At 37.7% G+C, this 21,107-nt stretch overlaps 3 protein-coding genes across 7 annotated transcripts in view; 2 read left to right on the forward strand and 1 right to left on the reverse strand.

Annotated features, from left to right (window-relative positions):
* The first annotated feature begins 167 nt into the window (after window positions 1-167).
* Window positions 168-7,437, forward strand: LOC110164946 (putative helicase mov-10-B.1). 4 transcript variants are annotated; one of them, XM_055165834.1, is made up of 23 exons: window positions 182-468; window positions 724-820; window positions 967-998; window positions 2,231-2,324; window positions 2,399-2,540; window positions 2,846-3,077; window positions 3,150-3,263; window positions 3,362-3,539; window positions 3,664-3,800; window positions 3,871-4,047; window positions 4,124-4,236; window positions 4,389-4,582; window positions 4,650-4,744; window positions 4,817-4,914; window positions 4,991-5,089; window positions 5,174-5,276; window positions 5,343-5,457; window positions 6,287-6,460; window positions 6,529-6,600; window positions 6,671-6,754; window positions 6,825-6,913; window positions 6,993-7,057; window positions 7,132-7,437. In XM_055165834.1, exons 1-22 carry the CDS (start codon window positions 335-337, stop codon window positions 7,033-7,035), a joined length of 2,616 nt encoding a protein of 871 aa, XP_055021809.1. In that variant the 5' UTR covers window positions 182-334; the 3' UTR covers window positions 7,036-7,057; window positions 7,132-7,437. The 4 variants fall into 4 exon arrangements, 2 of the variants coding, with proteins under 2 accessions (XP_055021808.1, XP_055021809.1); XM_055165833.1 differs by having other exon boundaries at window positions 178-468; window positions 5,174-5,457; XR_008633671.1 differs by lacking the exons at window positions 6,529-6,600; window positions 6,671-6,754; window positions 6,825-6,913; window positions 6,993-7,057; window positions 7,132-7,437 and adding an exon at window positions 5,722-5,792 and having other exon boundaries at window positions 169-468; window positions 6,287-6,427.
* Window positions 7,438-7,454: 17 nt separating this feature from the next.
* Window positions 7,455-16,042, reverse strand: LOC110164893 (rho-related GTP-binding protein RhoA-A). Of its 2 annotated transcripts, none has more exons than XM_020930030.2 (5): window positions 15,887-16,042; window positions 10,125-10,280; window positions 8,884-9,004; window positions 8,513-8,643; window positions 7,455-8,436 (listed from the first exon to the last, which is right to left on the reverse strand). In XM_020930030.2, exons 2-5 carry the CDS (start codon window positions 10,278-10,280, stop codon window positions 8,263-8,265), a joined length of 582 nt encoding a protein of 193 aa, XP_020785689.1. In that variant the 5' UTR covers window positions 15,887-16,042; the 3' UTR covers window positions 7,455-8,262. The 2 variants fall into 2 exon arrangements, with proteins under 2 accessions (XP_020785689.1, XP_055021835.1); XM_055165860.1 differs by lacking the exon at window positions 15,887-16,042 and adding an exon at window positions 13,440-13,540.
* Window positions 15,409-21,107, forward strand: part of LOC110164848 (chemokine-like protein TAFA-2) — a 104,623-nt gene continuing 98,924 nt past the window's right edge. The window contains exon 1 of the mRNA XM_020929981.2: window positions 15,409-15,529. The gene's annotated coding sequence lies outside the window, so the exon portion shown is untranslated. The remainder of the gene's footprint in view (window positions 15,530-21,107) is intronic.

The following is a 21,107-nucleotide window of genomic DNA, read 5'->3' on the forward strand; positions in this document are numbered from 1 at the left end:
TGTGACAGCATTGTTGTACTCTTTATCATGCATTTCCTATCACCAATTAAAGAAAGAGTAGGCTTTTTGCAATGGTAAATCGCCGGGTCAGTTAGACTAACATCAATAATCTTGGCCTCCAGACTGAACAACACAAGGCCTCTGAAGGTTTAATCCCGCGATAGGCTATTTGGGTAGACACTTTTCGAGCGCGCTCTGCCTCCGGAAGAAGAAAGAATATTGGCACTTCCAGAGTCCGCATCGCGCTTCTTGGCTCCATCAGCCGTCGAACCGTAAGGTTAACTTCGCGGAAAAGTAATAATTTATTGATATCGGCGCCACCCTCGGCTCAGTCATGGGTAAAAAGTCTATCAGAGACTGTCGCGACTTCGGACTGGAGTTTTATGTGTACCTAAAACAAACAAGGCGCACTGATATCACAGAAAGACATTTACTCGACGACATTTACAACGGTGAATTCAGAAACGGGTAAGTCAAATTATGAAAAAATATATAAGTAAATAATAACACATGCACTTAATAACTCAGATGTATTAGGCTATCCATAACAATCAATGCAACATGCCAAAGACAGCCCCAATAGTCAAAACCCTGGGCTAAAGCTGTGTAGTGTTCATACAAAACAATGTGTTATTCGTAAAAGTTAGTAATATTAGTAAAATAGAATAACTTCATGCATGCTATTAATAATTTACCATTTCTTTTTATATTTATTTTTTGCAGAAGGCATGGAGTTTCATTTGGCTCAGTTCTCTATGGTCTTTCTTGTTTTGAGAAACTGAAAGTGAAACATGGCACCAGAGTAATTTTTTTGAATCAGGTACACTTTAAAAATATAATTATTTGAGTTCAATGAATGCAGGCTTTCAACATCTACTGAAGGATTAATAATAATAACTCAATAAACATTGTAACTGCAACCAGAGTAGAAAATATAATAACATATTAATTTGTATATTGTTTCAGATAAACAACTTGAAGTGGAGTCAGCCTTCAAGGTAACTGTAATAATAATAATTAATGACAATAATTAACAATGGCCAAGTATAATAAGAAGAGATGTGTAGGCCTCAGTGTGTTTGCATGTTGTCCCTATTGACCAGCTACTCTCCAACATTGCGGTTGCCCCACTCCAGACAGGCTGCCCTGGCGGCAGCGAAGGATGGGCCAAAATGCAGATAGAAATAACAGTAGGGTATTATCACAAATTATAATATGAATAATAATGACACTCACCTTTTGCGCTGTTGGTAAGTCACAAATCATGCACTCCTAGGTAAGGTTTATGTTTCTTCAGACCCACAGATTGACATTTTAACAATAATATAGAATTATAGAAAAAGCACTTCTTGTTCTTAAAATACACACACACATATATATATATATATATATATATATATATATATATATATATATATATATATATATATATATATATATATATATATATATATATATATATATCACTAGGACTTTGTCTGACTGAATGTTGCCACCCACGGATAATCAAGGGAGTAATCTTCAGTGTTTTCAGGTCCTACAGTGCTTCAGTGATCTACACACCACATGGCAAAATTTGAATAGCAGTTCTTAATTTGTGCCTCATTTAAAACCATGAGGGCTCCTTTACTGTTCTGTTCATGATGCAGTTTTTATATCATAAATCAGGAAAGAGTTGTTTTTCATAGCTACATTAATTTCAATTATAAAAACGGTAATTTTAAGGTGTCTACAGCTTTGAAAGTCTAAAGAGGACCTTTAAAGATTCACTTTGAACAAAGTGGTTGGAATTGTACAACGTGGTAGAGCTTCATAACCTTGAACAGTTTTCCGTGTGTGAGACTGAAAGAATGCTGTTTTCAAGACACTTCAGCAACAAAGAGCTATCTAACTATAAACTTGGTGTACAAGTAACATAAAAATTTGGGCGATACTTACCTAACAAATTTCACCTAATTTTTTTGTCTTGAATAGTTTTCAATTAACTAAGGTTACCCTAACAGGCATGACTTAGATACAGATGCCCTTGTAAAAACTTGAACATTTTATAAATGTGTAATAATTTTTTAACTTTGACCAAAAAGATACATAACTGGAGTTATTTTAGTGTTTCAGGCTGGGGGGACTTTGGAATATTCTGATGAAAGTTAAAAAGTCTAAAGGCAATTATTTTGGTGTGTCTTTAGTGTTCTGTTAAATATACAGTAAAAAAAAACTAACTTTTCTTCAGGGTTGATGTTGCTGATAAAAAAGGGATTGAGATCTACTCTGACCGTCAGTTTGAGGATGGGAAGATTTCCTTTGAAGTAGACAACAACAGCGAGGTATAGTATAGCTTAACAATACTGTCAAAAAGATATTTAAAAAGAGACCAACTATTTCCTTGTGTGTCATACAGCTCACAGTGCCTCTGTACATTGAAAACACTGGCAATGAAACAGTGCATTTCATCGACTATGCTGTTCTGCGCGGGTTTGCTAACTTCTCACTGGAGGTTGAGTACAATGTGCACAAGAAACACCCACTGGATCTTCCTCCAAGTATGACATTTTAATTCAACAAATATAAAAAGGATGGGATGTAGGGATGTAAATACATCAAAAATGTATAATATTGCAATTGCTGTTTTGGAGATATGCAAAATTAAAATTAGAATTGAGTATATTTTCTATGCACAGTAAAAAACTATTCTTAAAAAGCTGGAGAAAGAGTTAATCCATCATAGCGGGATATACGTGTAGAGAGTTGCTAAAAGGATTGAAATCACACTCAGATGTCAATAAGACACAAAACCTTATGTATGTAAAGTATTTAAAATCACAATAAATGATTAACTCTGTTGCAGGATGCATTCATGAAGTTGAGGCCAAATACAGCACTTGTGGTTTTGGAGTAGAGTCAGTGATGCTTGCTTTTGAGTTCAAACTCGAGAGATCCTCTACTTCTTTTTACATTGTGCGCTTTATTGAAGCTAAGTGTAAGACCACACTGGGGAGAAATGCCCTCAATCGGCCTCTTAGCCCTCCAACATGGACCCCTTCAACCACGGTCACTATTGATGGCCAGCTTCCTGAAAGGTAGTACATACACATATACATTTGAATACATTTAAACATGTTTCATCGTCCTTTATTGTGTCAATTATTTAGTTTGACTGAGAAGAAGCAAACTAATCTAGTATCACTGTATGAATATAAACTACCTAAAGATATGAACCATCTCATCTTGGCCCTCAAAAAGCCAGGCATATACTGGGATCAAAGGTAAACATGTCACATTGAAATAAAGTTAAAATGTAAACAGTCTTGCCCCTCATAAGCTGTAAACACGACTGTATATATATAATCATCATGTGTTACAGACAACATATATTAGAAACCTCTCTGAGCAACAACTATGAAGAGAAGTTACATCTGTTGTTGCATTTGGAAGAGTATCAAATGGAGAGAGATATCAGGCGATACAACATTCCCAATGATGACCAGCAGGAGGTGATGATGGAGAGGGACCCTTTTAACAAAGAGCTTCTGATTCTGAAGGTACATGGACATTAACAGACAGTTATATTATTATTTGGAGAATTTTGTTACAATGGGCATTATTAAGATCATGCACAGTGGTGCACTTTAATTTTATTTTTTAAATGTAATGTTTGTTTGTCAGATTACTGCTGAAAATCGGCCTTCTCTGATGAAAGGTGACCAGCTGCTGGCCTATCCTGTTGAAGAGACAAAGAAGAAATATCAAGGTTATGTCCACTCTGTTCAACAGGACAATGTCAAACTGGGCTTTAACAGAGAGTAAGAACATACAGTTGTGTTTTCCTGGGAATTATTGTAATTATAAAATGAGACTTATGTGATTTTTCAGGTTGCTGGATATCTTTGTAAAAGGTATGAAGTTTCACATTGAGTTCAGAGTAAATCGTCTGAATCTGAGAACCCAGCACAGAGCAGCAGAGTTTGCTGTGAGAAGTGGACTGGCCCCAGTGTTGTTCCCTGTGGCACCCCCTTCACCTGCTCCACAACAGACTCTTCCTGATCTCAAGTGGGTAGCTGCTCAAACATTTCAAGTAAATTATGTTACAGCTCAATTGTTATCTTTAAAAAACAAAACTTTACAGACTTTTTGACAAGAAGTTGCAGAATAATCCAGAGCAGTATCGAGCTGTGCAGAACATTGTTGCTGGTTCCTCTAAGCCTGCCCCTTACCTAGTGTTTGGTCCACCCGGGACAGGTACATAGACACAAAGGAATACATGCTATAAATCTAATCAAAGCGGTATGAGAGGTCAGATTAAGATTATGTGTTTACATCATACCAGATCATCATTAACATTGTTTTGTTTTGTACTGGAAAAACGATAAATGTGCTAAAATATTTTTCAGGCAAGACTGTAACCATGGTGGAGGCCATCAAACAAATAGTCAAATGCCAGCCTCAGAGTTGCATCCTGGTCTGTGCCTACACCAATAAAATTGCTGATCACCTCTGTCAGAGCCTATTGATGGATGTGGAGTCTAAAGTGATCAGGATATATGCTAAGAACTACAGCCCTCAGGATGTCCCAGACAATCTCAAGGTGTTTAAAGTTATTTTCCTAGAAACTTAGTTTAGCTTCATGCAAACTTAACAAACTACATTTCTAGGCCTGCTCTAACCTGGCTCAGAACCATTTTGAATTTCCCAAGGATATTAAAGATCTGAAGTCAGTCAACATCACAACACTGTTAACATCTTCGAGGTTAAAAGAAGCCTTACGTTTATACTCTCTTCTTTAAATAATATTATCATGAAATAACAGTGTTTTCTACAGATTTGTGACAAACAATTTTGCCAAAGGCCATTTTACTCATGTGTTTGTGGATGGGGCAGAACAAGCTGAGGAGCCAAAGTGCATACTGCCACTAGCAGGTGTGGAAATAATATCAAAATGTTCTCTTTTTGATACCTTGTTATCCTAATATCAGTTTAATAACTGAAAACACAGGACTACTCCATCCAGAGACCGGTCAGGTTGTTTTGGCTGGAGACCCTAAACAACTCGGGCCCATTATCAAATCTCCATTTGCTCGAAGATTTTGCATGGGTGAGGCAGTAACCATGAGTGTATCTAAAGTATATCTACAGTAATGCCTGCTTTGTATTGATTTTGTAAATGTACTATGTGTAGGGGTGTCTCTGTTGGAGCGTTTGATGACAGACTTCCCTCTTTATCAGAAAACCAATGGCGTGTTGGATAACCGCTTTGTGACTGAACTTCTCCGCAACTACAGGTCACAAAAAAGGAACAAAAATAAACAAAAATACATGTATTGCAAACTGTCATCATGTTGTTTTAGGTCTCATCCCGCAATTTTAAAAATTCCCAATGAGTTCTTCTATGACGGAGAACTTCAAGCTTGTGCTGACAATCAGTGCAATTCCTGCTGTTTGTTTGGATTTCTCCCTCAAAAGGTGACTACTGCTTTATTAAACAAAAAAAAAACAAAAAAAACCCCAAAAAACAACAACTCCAAATTCAGTAAGTATTTGATAAACATCATATCATAACACTAACACTATAACATCATAAAAGAGAGACTATTTGGAGAGGTACAGTATTTCCAGATATATTTGTTTAAGAGAGAGGTATTTTCCTAACAAAATCAATCTGTTTGACTCATTATATATTTATTTTAGAACAAAAAGGGCATTTACTCACCACTTCTCATTTTAAAGACCTTTGGAGGAGGAACTTAACTGTATTACAGATGACACTGATGCCAGCAGTTAGGGAAATGGAAAGTTGGGTAAGATGGAAGCTTATGATTCTCCAAATAGTCCTCAACTGCCTCTAGCTACAGTATATGGAAGTTCACTCCTTGTTTCCACTCACTTATAAGTATAATACTTTGTAGTCACATGCAACGCTGCTTCTGGTTTTGTTCTGAAGTGCTACAATTCTGGCAGCTGAATAACAATGTGTCTGCTAATTTCATGTAGCTTACATTATTTTTACAGTCTGTATTGATCTTGTTGTCAATGGCAAATGATACACACACAAAAACTATTGATTTGTGTTAGCTGCATCATAAATATTTCTATATCTTAAGCAAAATTTGACTTGAAATTACAGCTAATATTACATAAGAGGAAATTATCATTTTGATATGGGTGTCTAGCACCTATTGTATATATGGATCAATGTTTTTTTTTTAATTTAATTTAATTTTGTTAAGTAAAGTGTATGTATGTTAAAACACACACAAAGACACTAGCGACTAATGCTGACTATAATGATCAGGGTTTCCCAATAATCTTCCATGGAGTAACTGGTTCGGACAGCGATCTCTTATTCAACACTGCAGAGGTGGATGTGCTCATGGATTATGTGATGGAACTTTTGCAAACACAGGGAAAGAACGGCTCTACTATCTCTCCACAAGACATAGGCATCATCACCCCCTACTGGAGACAGGTCAGAATTACTCACAAATGAATACAAGATGAAAAAAGAAGAAAAAAAATACAATCTTCCTCTTACAGGTGAAGAAAATTTGTGTGGAACTTGAGAAAGTAGAGAAGGACTACAAAATCAAAAACATGAGCATCTTAAAAGTAATACAGTGCATTTTATAAACTGTATCAAGTGGCCAGGTTGTCTGAGTTTAATGTGTGTCTGCACCAGGTTGGAACATTGGAGGAGTTTCAAGGTCAGGAGAGGAGAGTCATCCTGGTGTCCACAGTCTGCACAAGTTGGCTGAATGACAAGGTAGAGAAACTGCAGAATTCATTTAAAAAAAATCGTTTTAACATCATCACGATGCTTCTGTTTTAACCAGTGGTTCAATGTGGCTGTGAACCGTGCCAAAGCCCTGCTGATCATTGTGGGAAACCCCTGGGTGTCGAATTTAGATTCCTCTTGGGCACAGTATGTCTAATGATGACTAGGATTGATAAATTTACATTTACTGTCATCAATATAATCTATGTATTGTTTGTTCATCTAGTTTCATTAGCTACTGCAAAGAAAAAGGAGGGTACAGATGGTGATGGAATTTAACATTCTCATGAGGTAACTCATAGTTTCTTAAAATCAAAATTATGCCACTTTACAGATGAACATTTAATTGTAAAATTGCATTATAGGGAAGCCTATTCAACAGCAGCAGCTTGAAGAGAATGGAGGAACAAAAAGAAGGAGCAGAAAAGATCCAATTAGGGGTCCGAGTTCAGTTCATTTGAGTAGAATCTTTTTTTTTTTGGCTCTTTAAATTATGTTTATGAATCCTTGGAGAGCTTGGCAGCCTAGAGTCATTGTCAACTACTTATATGGCTGGATAGAATGGTAACTTAATATTTTTTTGAAAATACATATTTTTTCCAATTTTTTTCTCTCTAAACTGGCAAAATGTCCAAGTGTACAATTAACATAAAGCCATTTTTCACAACAGATACACTGTAGTCTGTGGGATATTTCAAAAATACTTTATTACAGGTTTGTCTGTCTCAATAATATTCAACTCATCCCATGCAGATTTTGCCACCTGTGTTAAACAATATACAAAATATATATAGGCACTGCCATGGACAAGCTTTTTACCCTGTACAAACAAAATATGAAATATAGTGAAGACTAAATGAAGGTGCAGTGGTGGCTGGCTGGCTGGGTTGATTTTGTTTAAATTGTGATAGGTCAGGAATTTTAGACAATATTTTACCTGCTCATATTAATGCAATGTGCCATAACAACATAGGCAGGCCCTTAATAACTGGTCTGTGCAGATGTGGCCACAATGAACCAGTTTAAGCTCCTACTGTTGAAGGAAAATGATGGTATAAAACAAGCCGCCATTCAAGTGACTGCCCAGGGTTTTGTAGGTTAATGAGTATGAATAGATTCAATTTGACCCTTAATATGTAGACTCAAAAAAGCCCTGCTGCGTCAGTACTTTGCAAAATGCGATTTCTTAAAAATTACTGATGTAGCTTCAGCTCCTTTATGGACAAATCTGAGAAACGGGAGAGTTGTCAGTGGGCTCACAAAATATACTCATAAATACAAAAACATTCAACAATCAGGCTCTTCACATAAGCACAGGGGAATGCTGGTGAGTCAAAACAGAAAAAACAACAGGGAAAGAAGCAGAGACATGATTTAGGGCTTATTACCACGGGTGAGACCCTCCTGTAGGATATCTGCATATTCGTGTAGTTAAGAAAGTTCAGGAAGCCTCAGTATAATCCAAACAGTGCCTTGCGCAAAGGAGGAGAGCTCCTTCAGAGTAGCTCACATATGTTCTTTGCCCTGCGCTTGCGGACCTGGAGCGCCGCCCTGGTGGCCATCTCGAACACTTCCCGAACCCCATCCTTGGTCTTGGCCGAGCACTCAAGGTACCCAAAGGCATTAATGCGGTTGGCCATGTCTCTGCCCTCATCTGGCTTCACTGGCTCCTGTGAAAACGTGAAATGTTTAGCATTATGTCATTCTAAATCTTTAGTGTACATTCACATTCTGAGCACACACTACCTGCTTCATCTTCTGCAGCTCTCGTCGAGTATGTTCATCATTCCTCAAGTCCTTTTTGTTACCAACAAGTATAATTGGGACATTGGGGCAAAAGTGTTTTACTTCAGGTGTCCATTTCTCAGGAATATTCTCTGAAAAATAAAAACAAAATGCTAAAAAAAGAACATTCTAATACATAAACATCCTTCCTTTTCCCTTGAGGCTACAGAGACATAAATAAATCTTCCAGATAAGAATACAGGCTATAAACTGACAAAAACTCCAGGTATGGTTTTGATGAGGATACAACATAATAGCATGGTGAAAGGTTCAAGAACATTTTTCACAAATTGTAAAATAATGAAGCTCATAAAAGCAGAGATCAGGTGTACCTAAGCTGTCAGGACTGTCAATGGAGAAACACATGAGGATGACATCTGTGTCGGGGTAGGACAGGGGCCTCAGTCTGTCATAGTCCTCTTGACCTGCAGTGTCCCAAAGCGCCAACTCCACCTGACAAAAAAAAGAAGAGTAAAGGATCCTAGGTGTTTTATGTAAATGTAATTTGTTGCTATATTGGTGGTGCTACTGCCACAACACTCTTGGAAAAGATTTTTAATCTAAATGAGTTTTACGCTGGTAAAATAAAGGACTAAATGAATGAATGAAAGAACAAACAAGATGACATGGTGAAAATATCCAAGTTCACTGACATAGAACATACTAGTACCAACACTTGCTCACAGGGCGCTACAGTCTTGAGAGGCTGTAGAGCCCTCACGTGGAGGTGAAGATTTTTTTTATTTTATTTTATCCCCCAAAAAATGATACAGTACAGATATTTTTTTTAAATTTTTTTTTTTAACATTATGGAGCTGCACCTAAAAGTACCATTATTCTTAAAATTGTGAAACTCTTTTCCATTATAGGGTTAATTTCAGTCTATACTGCTGCATCTTTACTGGAAACTGGGCATTACCAATGAGAAATGGCATACAAGTGGTTATAATGGTCCTCCAGAGAGCCACTATAGGCATGTGAGCAGTTTATTTAACATCTAACTGTTGTGGCCTGCCAAGTCTAGCTGATTGGCTGCCACAACACACACCTTAGCAAAATCTGGCAAAATGTAATCCTGAGAAATGGGACCATGAGTAGTATTTACAGAGACACCTTTGTGAGAATGTACAGGGAAACAAACTTAATTAGATAAGTAACATTGTCTACCTTTCTGGAGATGACACATCCTGACTCTTACTTGGCATGGAGAAGATGTCATCTCCTCCATTCCAAGTAAGAGTTAGGTTTGTGTTACATGGTGGGGTGTAAAGAAACAAATTTTATTTAAGCCCAGATTGAATGTAATTATTTCAAATGGGAGAAAAAGGGGAATATTTAGCATCCTAGATAAAACGCAAACTAAACTTGGAGAGTAACAGGTTATTACCACAGTTATAATAGGAATCAGGAAGTGGGCATTATTCATGAAGCACAATGAGGGGGATTCAGAAGTGACCATGGATCCATTTCCTGGCCATGGATCCATTAGTTGTTTTGTCGCAAAATAAAATGGCCTAATCAACTGTACTAGAAAAAGTCAGATTTAGCATAAACAAATAGGCAGAATGGTTACCTGTTTGCCGTCAACTTCAATGTCAGCTATGTAGTTCTCAAACACTGTAGGGACGTAGACCTCAGGGAACTGGTCTTTACTGAAAACAATGAGCAGACAGGTTTTCCCACATGCACCATCTCCAACTATCACCAGCTTCTTCCTGATTGCAGCCATCTGCAGACATGACAGAGGCGGATGTTAAAACGTCATATACAGTACAAACAGACCACTTTAAATGGACGCAACTAATGGGCAAAATGGTAATAGAGTATAAAGGAAAAAGCTAGGTTTGGGAGCCGCACCCTCTTCCCTTTCCTGCGTCCTGCGAGAGGAGAAAAACAGCTGTTGAGCTGAAGTGAAAGAGTGAAGAACGAGGAAAGATCAACACAATCACATTTCATCGTTTTAATAAAGGAAAAAAATATAATTGAAATAGTGATCAATGTGTGAAAAAAAAGGGACTGATTTTGTAGTCTTGTGTATGTATGAAATGTAATCAGTAAACATCAAAATAAGGTCCATAGCTCAATGTCCTTTACGGCCCCCTGTTGTGTACCCCAGGCCACTATACAGGGATACATAACACTCAACACCTCACTCAATACCTGTAGATATTAATTTGAGTAATATGGCAAATTCTGTTTACCAAGAAAGAAGCTAATTGAATAGAACTGTCAGTCAAAAAGTCAAAACACCACTGTAGCTCTCTTTTGTGAGAATCTTGGGTATTCAACAGTCAATAATTAAATGTGTCCTGGATTTTGCTGAAAGTAGGTCATGCATACTAGGAAATGTGAATAGTCAAAAGAATGAATAGAATCACTGAATATTCCAACATTTACAAAATATGTTTTAATCATATAAACAGACAGAAAGCTATAACTGACAAAAAAAAAAAAGAGCGGTGTCGAGCTCATACTCGCTGATCTGAACAGCATGTTACTGAACAAGTGGCATGTTCACGTGCAGAAGGTTATTGCATAATTTTTCTCTGATTACAGTACTAAAGTCAAAGTTCTCCCACAGTATCATCAGAACAGGAAAAATTCTTCATAAGTAGGGTTGGGTATCATTAAAAAGCTGCAGATATGAGACATACCTTGATATATAGGCCACAAAACTATACATGTCGATACAGTGCACTTTTACTGATACAATTCAGTATTAAATTTCAAATCCATCAATATGGTTCAGGAAAAAATAAAATCTTTCGGTAACTTACTTAATGATCAACCCCATTTTCACCCAAAAATTTAACATTAATGGAGCATTCATCTTCCATTTATTGAAGATGAATGAACATGCATATTACATTTTGTTTAGTGCATGTTTCTAACTAGAAGAAAACATAAAACCGTTGCATTGGTCAACATTTACTTGTACTAAAGGGACATATGGTTTAACTGCTCTGAAGGTGCACCACAAAACTCCTAAATCATGTGATACTAAAAGTCTCTCTTAAACCTCTAACTGCAAAGTTAATATGAAATACACTCATTTTAATCATCAAGCCAGTGAATATGTCAAATCTATTACATAAATGAGTTTCTTTCCTCTAAACAAGCAAAGAAAATTGTAGTGCTGTCAGAAAATAATTTTGTTTCATATATGAATGCCATAGCCGATGATATGGATACTGTATAATCAAATTAAACAATATGATGTGAAAATATTTTTGCACACCCCTATTCATAGAAGTCTACAGGCAATAAATCAGTATTAACAAAATATTTCAAAAAGAATGCAACAATGGGCTCTAGATGTGTCACGTGAACAGTGCCTCTGCCCCTTATTCAAGTACTCAAGTATTCAAGTAGTATTCAAGTACTACCGGTGTGCAAAATGTCAAAATTTGAGCATGCATTTTTAATCAAATAAACTAAATGAAAAGTCTGCATACTCATGACAAAATCAGTGCAGGTGAGTCAATGAACCTTTGAACTACTGAAACTTATAAAAAGTTCATAGATTACAAACTGCATTATAAACTGCAAATCAGTGAAAAGTCCTAAAAACAAAACACTGACCAAAGAATCTTAGCACATTTAACACTTAGTAGTTTAGAATTGATTATTGACAGTATTCTCTATATAATTATTAGATAACTAATATGATACAAAAATTACATGCATTTCAGAACATGTCTGTACAAATGTAAACAACAGTTAGCCATTTTATGCAGAAAAAGACAAAATACTTTGTTGTTAAAGAAACTGGCACATTGCTAATTGTGTATATTCAAATAGCGATTTCAATTTAATTGTGACTAATCTTCTAGCCCAGGTCAACCTGCAGAGTTGATTGAGTGTAAGGGCCCAGAGACATTCCAGATGATGATTAATGCCGGGTCAGTGGCTGCTCAAACAAAACACAGTGGCCCTGAGTGAAACTGTGAGGAATGCCCCACTCACACGCCCCCCTCTGCCACTCACTGACCCCCATTCAAAATAGGCTCCTCCACATGTACACCATAATAATACATTTTATTTATATAGCACTTTTCTAAACACTCAAAGATGCTGCACAAAGACTGCAATTAAAAGGAGTGCACATTAACGTGTCGTAGTATGCCGATTATGTTTTCTTTCATTTTGAGGAGTAGCTTTGGGTACCCTCCCATTTATCATCACTTATGTAACACTACAATCCACTGCTGTATTATTACATAAACACACAAAGCATTTGGAATACTACAAAACTATCATAAACAAATGAAAACAAATCAGAATCCACAATAATTCATTCAGTAAATGACTAAATACTTCACTAATTATAACAACAGTCGGGACCCGGGTCTGTGGAGCAGGGTGTCTGCAAAGTGCGATAGGGTGACAGCTGTGATTAGCCACATGAGGCACAGGTATCATTATATAATTGTTACATTAATACAATTTAGTTTGTTTTACCAAAAAACGGTAAATACAAGAACAAGTTAATCTTGGTTGAGCTAGGTCTTGAGTATTTTAACTAAAAACCTCAAGATTTATTGATTTTATTTAATTTTTTTATTCATTCCTTGCATGTCAAAGAATCTAAAGTTCAGGTAAAAACTAAACTTTAACATAAATTTTGGTAATTAATTCAGTCAACATCAAACTTAAAATATTCTTCCTCTAACATAATTTGTATGAGCAAACTGTACTGGTGTTCCTTACAGTCCGATGGGGGAGGGGGCACCACACAATGCTACTTGGTCTGTGGGAAACACTGCAATACTTATTTTTACTTATTCTTCTGGAGGATCTACCACCTGCTTGTTTCCATCTAGACATTATTGCTTTGCATGGAATGTTCTAGGGGTTCCCTCTCCACACAAGGAACCTTGGCACTTACCCGTTTTTCTCATTGGAGACTTAACCATACTGTGGAACATTCCAGGCATAACAACAACATCCCCATGGAAACACGCATGCAAGTGATGGACCATCCCTCAGAGAAGTTAGATAATGCACCTTAAATCTGCACAGAAATCAAATTAAAGTAAAGATGCATCATACAAGAAAACTTACTATGTAAACAAACATTTGAAGATAACTGAAAAGCTGAAGTTGATATAATGCAAATGGACAAGAATTACACATCGTACATTAAACTAGAACCTCTGGCCCACCGAATTCAAACTTTTCAAGGTTGAATCCAACTTGAATTGAGAGCAACGGATGCAGGCCGGGGCAGCAGAAACCAAACAGGATCCTGAAATAGGACAGAGCCACAGAGACTGGCCTGGTCCAATTTATCACAGCACAGCAGCGTACAGGGAACAGAGGACCAGAGCAGAAAATATGGCAGAGATCCTACGCTCATCCTCCCTGACCCAGCTCTGTGTATCAGGACGAGCTGGCCTGCTTGAGAGAACTGGGTGGGCAAATCTCTACACTGGTGAGGAGGTGTTTGAGTGAGATTTATATTACATCATTACACCAAATAAATGGAACAATTAGTCACGGGGCAGCTTAGGTAAGGCGCTAATCAGGATTTTACTCCGGACTCTAACTAAAGTCTGTGGGAAATTATACAAGTAGCCGACTTTGATTGTTCTATGTTGCTGGTTCTCTAATGGATCTGAATGTAGAATGGCCACTTCCACCCAAAAATTCAGTTGTTTTATTACTCTGTAATATTTTCACACTACAAAAATATACATGATTTTGATAACTATTTGGGAAAAAGTAAAGTTTCATACTTCGAAATGAATACCAAGTTTCCATACTAGTTTGAAAAACGGCTGTAGCAGTAAAATGTCATTATTGGAATAGTTCTTCTTTCCAAACATGTACAAAAGCACAGCAGACACACAGTTAGTTGTGGTTCCCCCTGAGCAGAACTGTTTGTCAGGATCGAGGTGCTGCTACTTGTGTAATCTTGAAAAAATGTCAGACTTCACAAAGTGTCCTTATAGGGACTTCCTAGAACAACAGTCAAACAGGAAGTGCTCCCCCAGACTTTCTCCCCAGAGGATTTGCAGTGATAGAGGACAACAACACGGACCAAGTTAAGACAAAGCAGGTATGCAAAAGTGAACAATTATTGACTGTGTTTTACTGGAGGAGAGATGGTGTGGAAAAACATTGAACACTCTTGATCTTATATCTACAGTAGACTGTCCATCCCCAAAACTCCCACTGGCATGTAAGCAAAAAGTACACGGCTCAGAGACGCTGCCAAGAAAAACATTGGTTTTTGAAGACAACACTAGGGTGCAATGGACTCAACTCAGAAGTTTTAGAGTTAAAGTAGTATGTTCATTCTGAATATATGAAATCTATACATGTCAATAATTAAAATTCCACAAAATTAAATAGGTCTACAATAAAACATCATGCAACACTGAAAAATTGTATAATTATTCTATTCAACTGTGTCAATAGTACAGTAGAGCGTCAGCAACAATAGCTCAAATACCAGAGCCATACTGTCATACTAAAAATGATTCTTGGTGTGACAAGCTCTCAAGACATGCTCTAAATAAATGTACGTCAGGGTTTATCTTGAGCTACTGTCAGATAACTGGGGCTTCAGGATTCTGAATGAATACGGAAGTAAATAAATAAATATATTTTATCTGACAAATATTGTGAGTAGGCTATCGTTTGTCTTGTCACTGTACAGGTCATTATAGACGGGAAAAGCCCAGCCCATAGTTTCTTCTTTGGTAATGACTTCACGCCACATACAATAGCCTAATAGTCTGTTGTGTGCGCAATGGGCCAAGAAAAAAAAAAAAAAAAAAAAAAACATTTTGTGAGAGCATAAGGAAAAGAGGGCGTGGCATATCCGTGATTACATTTTCAAACACTATTTCTTTGGTTATAAGCCAAACAAGTGAACAAAGTGGTGAGATGAGTATTGTAAAAGCGGTGATGCCTCTCCATAGTTGGATACAGCCGGATAGTCCTATGTATTTCCACCCACTGGACAAACAGGTAAGGGCAGTACACAGACTGTATGGGGGCAGGAGGAGAAACTTTTACACTGAGTAAAGCTCGTCTCTTGTTGACAGTGAGCTAAAGTTCACATGAGTCACGCAAGTTTGTGGTTAAAAATGTCAATACATTAATCCCCCACAAAAACAAAGAATGTAAAAAAAAAAAAAAAATCAAAGTTAAGAAGGATTTCTTATTTCACGGAGACTATAGGTGGGCACTGTAGGCCTACACAAGAGTTAAACTCGCAACTGTCGGGCTATGACAGTGGTTGACGCAAATCGCAAATAAAGTGGTTAAAAGGAGGAATCAGGTGTCTTTCTGAAGAGACTTTAAAAATACAGGCTGCGCTCTTACCTTGTACAAACTGTGCTTTCAAAAGTCCAAGGAGCTCCCTTTTGTGGCTCCCGTTCTTGCCGTTTGCTTTAGTGGAGAAGCAGCTGTGATCAGGGCGTACGAAACTCACAGGACCCGCCCTCAGAGCTGCTTTCACGGTCTGCTCCGGAAAGGTTGATCATTGCAAAATTACTAAAAAAGGCTACAAATTCAATTACATCATTGTGGCAGTAAACAATTTATTCAGACTCTCAGACTAAAAATAAGATAAACTTAGATTACTAAACAAAATCACCCCTTTTCGTTTGATATTGTTCCTGAGTAAAAAGGTTATCTCTCATCTCATCGTCTATCAGAGTTTTTAAAAGTAAACCATAAGGGTCTAGATAAATAATTTGGGGGCTCTAATATAGGCCTATTTCAGCAGAACCCACCTGTCTATTTTATCATGGTTTACTTTCTACTATAGACCACACAGCAGCATGAATGCATGGATACAGCATGGATCAGTTGCCTAAATGTTTCTATGTTTCTAATGGCAAGTGCCCATTGTATGGATTGTTATACGCAGCCCTCAGAAACCTCAGCACAAACTCTAAACCTACAGATAGATAGTTAGATAGTTGGACAGTTAGTTAGATAGATTTTTTTTTTAGGTAAAGTTAAGCTTTAAGGGTCCTGTTCTCACAATTAAAGTATCAATGTAAAAACATAAGCAAAGGTTTCTCATCGCTGGTCATTGTGGAACAATAGGCAGAGAGGAGGACCAAGCTCAAGGCGGCAATGAAGAGTGAGTCATCTGTCATGACCAACAAGCACTTAACTCATGGGAGAAAGGTTCACTGTGTCCTCCATTCACCCGGACCCAGCTGAGAATTACTGTAAGGAAAAAAACAACGACATCTAGTGGAGTGAGTGGTAGGAAAGGTAGGAAAAGAATGAAAAGGGTCAAGCTGATTTATACCTGTAGGGGTTTGTGATGCCTTTTATCCTCCTTTAATAGATAACCAAAGCCACCTCTGACTGTTCTCACAACACTGTGATTGGTTAAATCCAGCTTTTACTCACAAAGCATGACAGATGCTGCCCAACTGAAGAAGTGGATAAAGAAAAGTATTTGAGCGCGAGAAAAAAAATGCTGCGTCAAACAAAAAAGCACAAGATCAGAATTTGACTATCTCATCAAAATACCAGATTGTCTCAGGTTCAGATCACAATATAATTTTTTACCATATCGCCCAGCCCTGTATAATAAGGGGTATAGTTGGAAAGAGCAAAGTTGTTTTAATTCACATCTTTTATTTCAGTCCTAAACATGTGGAACTTATATAACTGACAAAACTGCATGGATTCGTCACAAAATACGCCACTAGAGGGAGCTGAAATCCCAGTAGTACACACAACCTGAACCTTATAACATTTTTACCTGCACTGCCGGCCTCCAGTCTGCATGCTTGTTGCCGATGTGATTTGGGATTTCAAGGCTGCACCTTGTAGAATTTTTAATATGCTATTTTGGTATATTCCCCTTCGCAGTCTTGGCCTCTGTTTCAATACTATGCTATGCAGGTGGGTTCCTCCAAAATCTCTTTAATATTTGGCTCCCTCTAGTGTCTTTTAAATGCACCACAGGGAAAACGAGAGAAAGAGCAGAAGAGTGAGTGAGAAACCCTAGCCAGTGGCCAGCCAGTGTGTATTTCCATTAATCATGAGTAGTTGCTGTCATGGGGGAATTTGGAGGTTAAAGTGATAAGTTGGGGCCACAAGATGCAGGTGGATAGGGGAAGCACAAGGGAGCTTGGAGAGATAAATGAATGAATGTAGTGTGTCCCACTGGCAGTCTATGCGCACACACTGGACCGCTTTCAGTCCATTACCCTGCATTTCCTCAATGGATTATCTGTGTACGAAAGAGAGTTTAAGGCAATTTAAAGAGGTTTGAATCTGAATCCAAGCCAAAATAGGTTTATGTTACAAACTTTCTGGTAATTGAGAACTTCATTAGCATAGAGACAATAGGGACTGGCAAGAGAATGAAACTTTTATGCCTCCTGTGTAATATGTAAAGCTTGTGCTAATCCATCTTATGTACTCAGCCAGAGGAGTTCATGCATAGATGGGTGACTTTTGACTGCAGGATTTTCTATAGAGTAAGCTGTTAATGCTCACCACACTCAATCTCCTGACTTTTGTGCTTCTCCTTAAAAGTGCACTGCGTAACTTTTCTGGAGGAGAGTACATTGTCTGCTAATCACTATGGAAATGCTATTGCTTAAATTAGGGTGAAAAAACTTCCGTCTTTCCCCGGACATGCCCGTTTTTGTGTCCTGTCCTGGGCGTCCGGGTTATTTTTTTTTTTTCATAAAGTGATGGAAATGTCAGGGTTTTCATTACGGTTCATTGGGGCCATTAAATTGAGCGCCTCTCGTAGCGACTGTGACTCAGAAGGAGCGAGCACAAACAGTCGGTCAGTCTGCAACTTACAGAAGCGCAAAGGCGCTTTTAACAATGACTTGAACAAGAAATTCTCTGTTTTCCGTCCCAGTTGGGACAAGTGGGAGGCCATGTGCACACGTTGCGAGGTGAGAGTAGCTCAATGTCGAGGCCCCACCTTCCACCCCCGGTAAGTTGTCCGGGTTTTCACAAAGGGAAATACGGTCACCCTAGCTTAAATGTCTATTTTTCTTTTATAAAGAAGCATTTTATGGAGCTACATTGTTCCCTGATTGTGGGAAAGATGGACTGGCGTGGGTAGTGTTGTGTTTTAGTTTTAGTTTTTCCTCGAGTTAAGCTGAAAAGAGGGAGCCACTCGCTATGTGAATGTTCATGTATGTTAGCTATACTGTTCCACAGTATAGCATTAAACTAAGTAATTCATACAAGTCAGATCTGTGGAGAGGTGATTCAGCCCAGAGGATTTTTCAGTGTATTTTGAGGAATAAACTCATCTCTAACTGAATAAATGCAATACATGATAGATACAAATGTCAAACTGTGCTACAATCCAGGCAAAGAAATAATACCTCCAAAAGATAAATACTTAAAGCTACCATCCGCAAGTTTATTTGATTTATTTTTTTTTTTTCATCAGATGGCACACGTGAAATCCCTCCTTCCTCTCCTCACCTGGTATTTGTTCAGATTCACCTGTTTTCTTTGGTCTTCTGCAGGACAAACCTGTCACACTATCAGACTGAAGGAATGTAGATACAATAGATAGATAGATATGGTAATACAACAGGGACAGCCAATCTAATTACAGATAGCGACTTTAAAAGGAAGACAAAAGAGAGGAAATGTTTGCTCTGCCACTATTAGTGTTATTTGAGTAACCACTTGCCTGTGAAACAAATTGGACTATATAATTTAAGACTATATTTTCTCATGATTTTGGTCTATTTAGAGCTGTTGACTATAGACCTGGTAGTGCTCAGAAAGACAAAAATGTAATAAAAAAAAAAAACATTACAAGAAAGAAAAGGAGTAAAAAACACCAAGTATTAATGTATCTATGAATGTAACTTGTAATTAATTACACCAAAATAGTAGGGGTATGGGGCTCAAAAACTAATAAATGGAAAACCAGTGCCTTTGAATCCATCTTTCCGTCCAGATTGAGCCTTCTTTTTCTGATCCCATCTTGATAAGAACTAAAGCTGTTTATGAGATTTCCCAACACAAAAGAGCGTGTTGGCTGTGAGGAGACAGACAGAAGTGTCTGAGGATTACAGCAGGGCAGGAGCAGAGGCAGATCCTGAAGGAGCCGCAGCAGAGTGGAACAGTGTAATCCCACACTTTTATGGCTCTTGTGTTTTCATACAAGGGGTCGGGATTATGAGAACAAGCCCTTGTATAGATAGCCCCATATATCTCATTGTGTGGGGCTGATTAAACATATAAAATATAGGCCAAAACTGACCTAAACTCAAAATTCTTCTGGCTCAGGTTGCTACACGTCAAAACTATTTGGAGGTATAGAAAAAATAATAAATAGTTAATTAGTTCATTAGACGTAGCTTTTAGCTGCTTTTTAAAACTGCTTTTAATCAGGTTGAGCCTGTATCATTGTCTGTACTCACAGGGATTGTTAATAAACTTAAGCCATTGTCCTGTCCCACAGACCCAGTTCCACTTCGTTTTTTTTTTAAAGAGGCTCGGGACATGTTTGGCAATTTGGTCAAAGACATTTTTAATAGCAGCTTGTCTTCTGGCATTGTGCCCTCTTTTTGTAAAAGAGCTGTTGTCAAACCATTGATTACAAAAACAGGTCTTGACCACACAATTTTACCAAACTATCGAACAATTTCCAAACCTCACTTTGTGTCAAAAATCATGGAGAAAGCGGTTATTTCATAGCTGCAGCCTTTTTTTTTGTTATTGTTGTTATTGTTTAAATTATATTGTACACCGTTGTATACAGCTCACCTCTGGACTAATTGTAAAAAAGCTAGTTTGCAAAGACTGCATGTTGCTTACAATGACGCTTTACGGGTGCTTTTGAGGAGTGCAACTGAAATGTTTGTTACTGCACGAGTGAACACTTTGCAAGCTGCACTAAAAATTTTAATGTACAGTTTTATCTGCAGACTGAACAAATCAGACAATGAAATAATAATGTCACTCACAAATTTGAGATTCAGTGCAGTAAAATATCAGTCCAGTATGTGGAGACACTGGTATGGTTGTCTTTTAAAAACATAAATGTTTATTGTTTTGTATTGTCACTGCCCTTGTCTGTTTTTAAAATGGACCATGAGTCCAGAATAAAGATGATGATGATTTAGATGAAAATGGCACTTTAAACACTTTCCAGTCAAGCTATTCTAGCAAGTCTAGTCAAGCAGTCTAGCTAAATCATTTCACAGCACTGAGTACTGAGCACTTTTAAAGGTTTTTAATGACTTATTTTAAATAACTGATTCTGCCTGACACTGATTTGACACAGTCGACCACGCAACTCTTTTAAAATGACTTAAAGAAGGTGTTGGTGCCAGGGGGACCACCCTGGACTGGTTTAGGTCATACCTGTGTGGGCGGTCCTCGTTGTTCACTCATCTTCTTAGTTGAGTCCCGCAGTGTTCAGTTCTGGGGCCTATGCGTTTTGCACTCTACCTGCTCCCATTTACTTGCCCAGAGCAAAGAACAATCACCGCCCCCCTGACTCCCCTACTCGACTGTCTATCTGACGTCAAGGCTTGGTTGACCTAAAACTTTTTAAAACTGAAATGAAGCAAAGATATCA

This window comes from Boleophthalmus pectinirostris, unplaced genomic scaffold (assembly GCF_026225935.1).
Source record: "Boleophthalmus pectinirostris isolate CB_2022bp ecotype Guang Dong unplaced genomic scaffold, ASM2622593v1 HiC_scaffold_8, whole genome shotgun sequence".
NCBI lineage: Eukaryota > Metazoa > Chordata > Actinopteri > Gobiiformes > Gobiidae > Boleophthalmus > Boleophthalmus pectinirostris.

Bases quoted from the DNA above. Each gene is read 5' to 3' on its own strand.
- LOC110164946 (XM_055165833.1), top strand. From the start codon at position 335: ATGGGTAAAAAGTCTATCAGAGACTGTCGCGACTTCGGACTGGAGTTT. The intron at 2,325-2,398 runs GTATAGTATAGC...TGTGTCATACAG, and splicing joins AAGTAGACAACAACAGCGAG to CTCACAGTGCCTCTGTACAT. The intron at 6,461-6,528 runs GTCAGAATTACT...TTCCTCTTACAG, and splicing joins TCACCCCCTACTGGAGACAG to GTGAAGAAAATTTGTGTGGA.
- LOC110164893 (XM_020930030.2), bottom strand. From the start codon at position 10,280: ATGGCTGCAATCAGGAAGAAGCTGGTGATAGTTGGAGATGGTGCATGT. The intron at 9,005-10,124 runs GTAACCATTCTG...TTTTTTTGTCAG, and splicing joins TTGAAGTTGACGGCAAACAG to GTGGAGTTGGCGCTTTGGGA. The intron at 8,644-8,883 runs GTACACCTGATC...TTTATTTTTCAG, and splicing joins TGACAGTCCTGACAGCTTAG to AGAATATTCCTGAGAAATGG.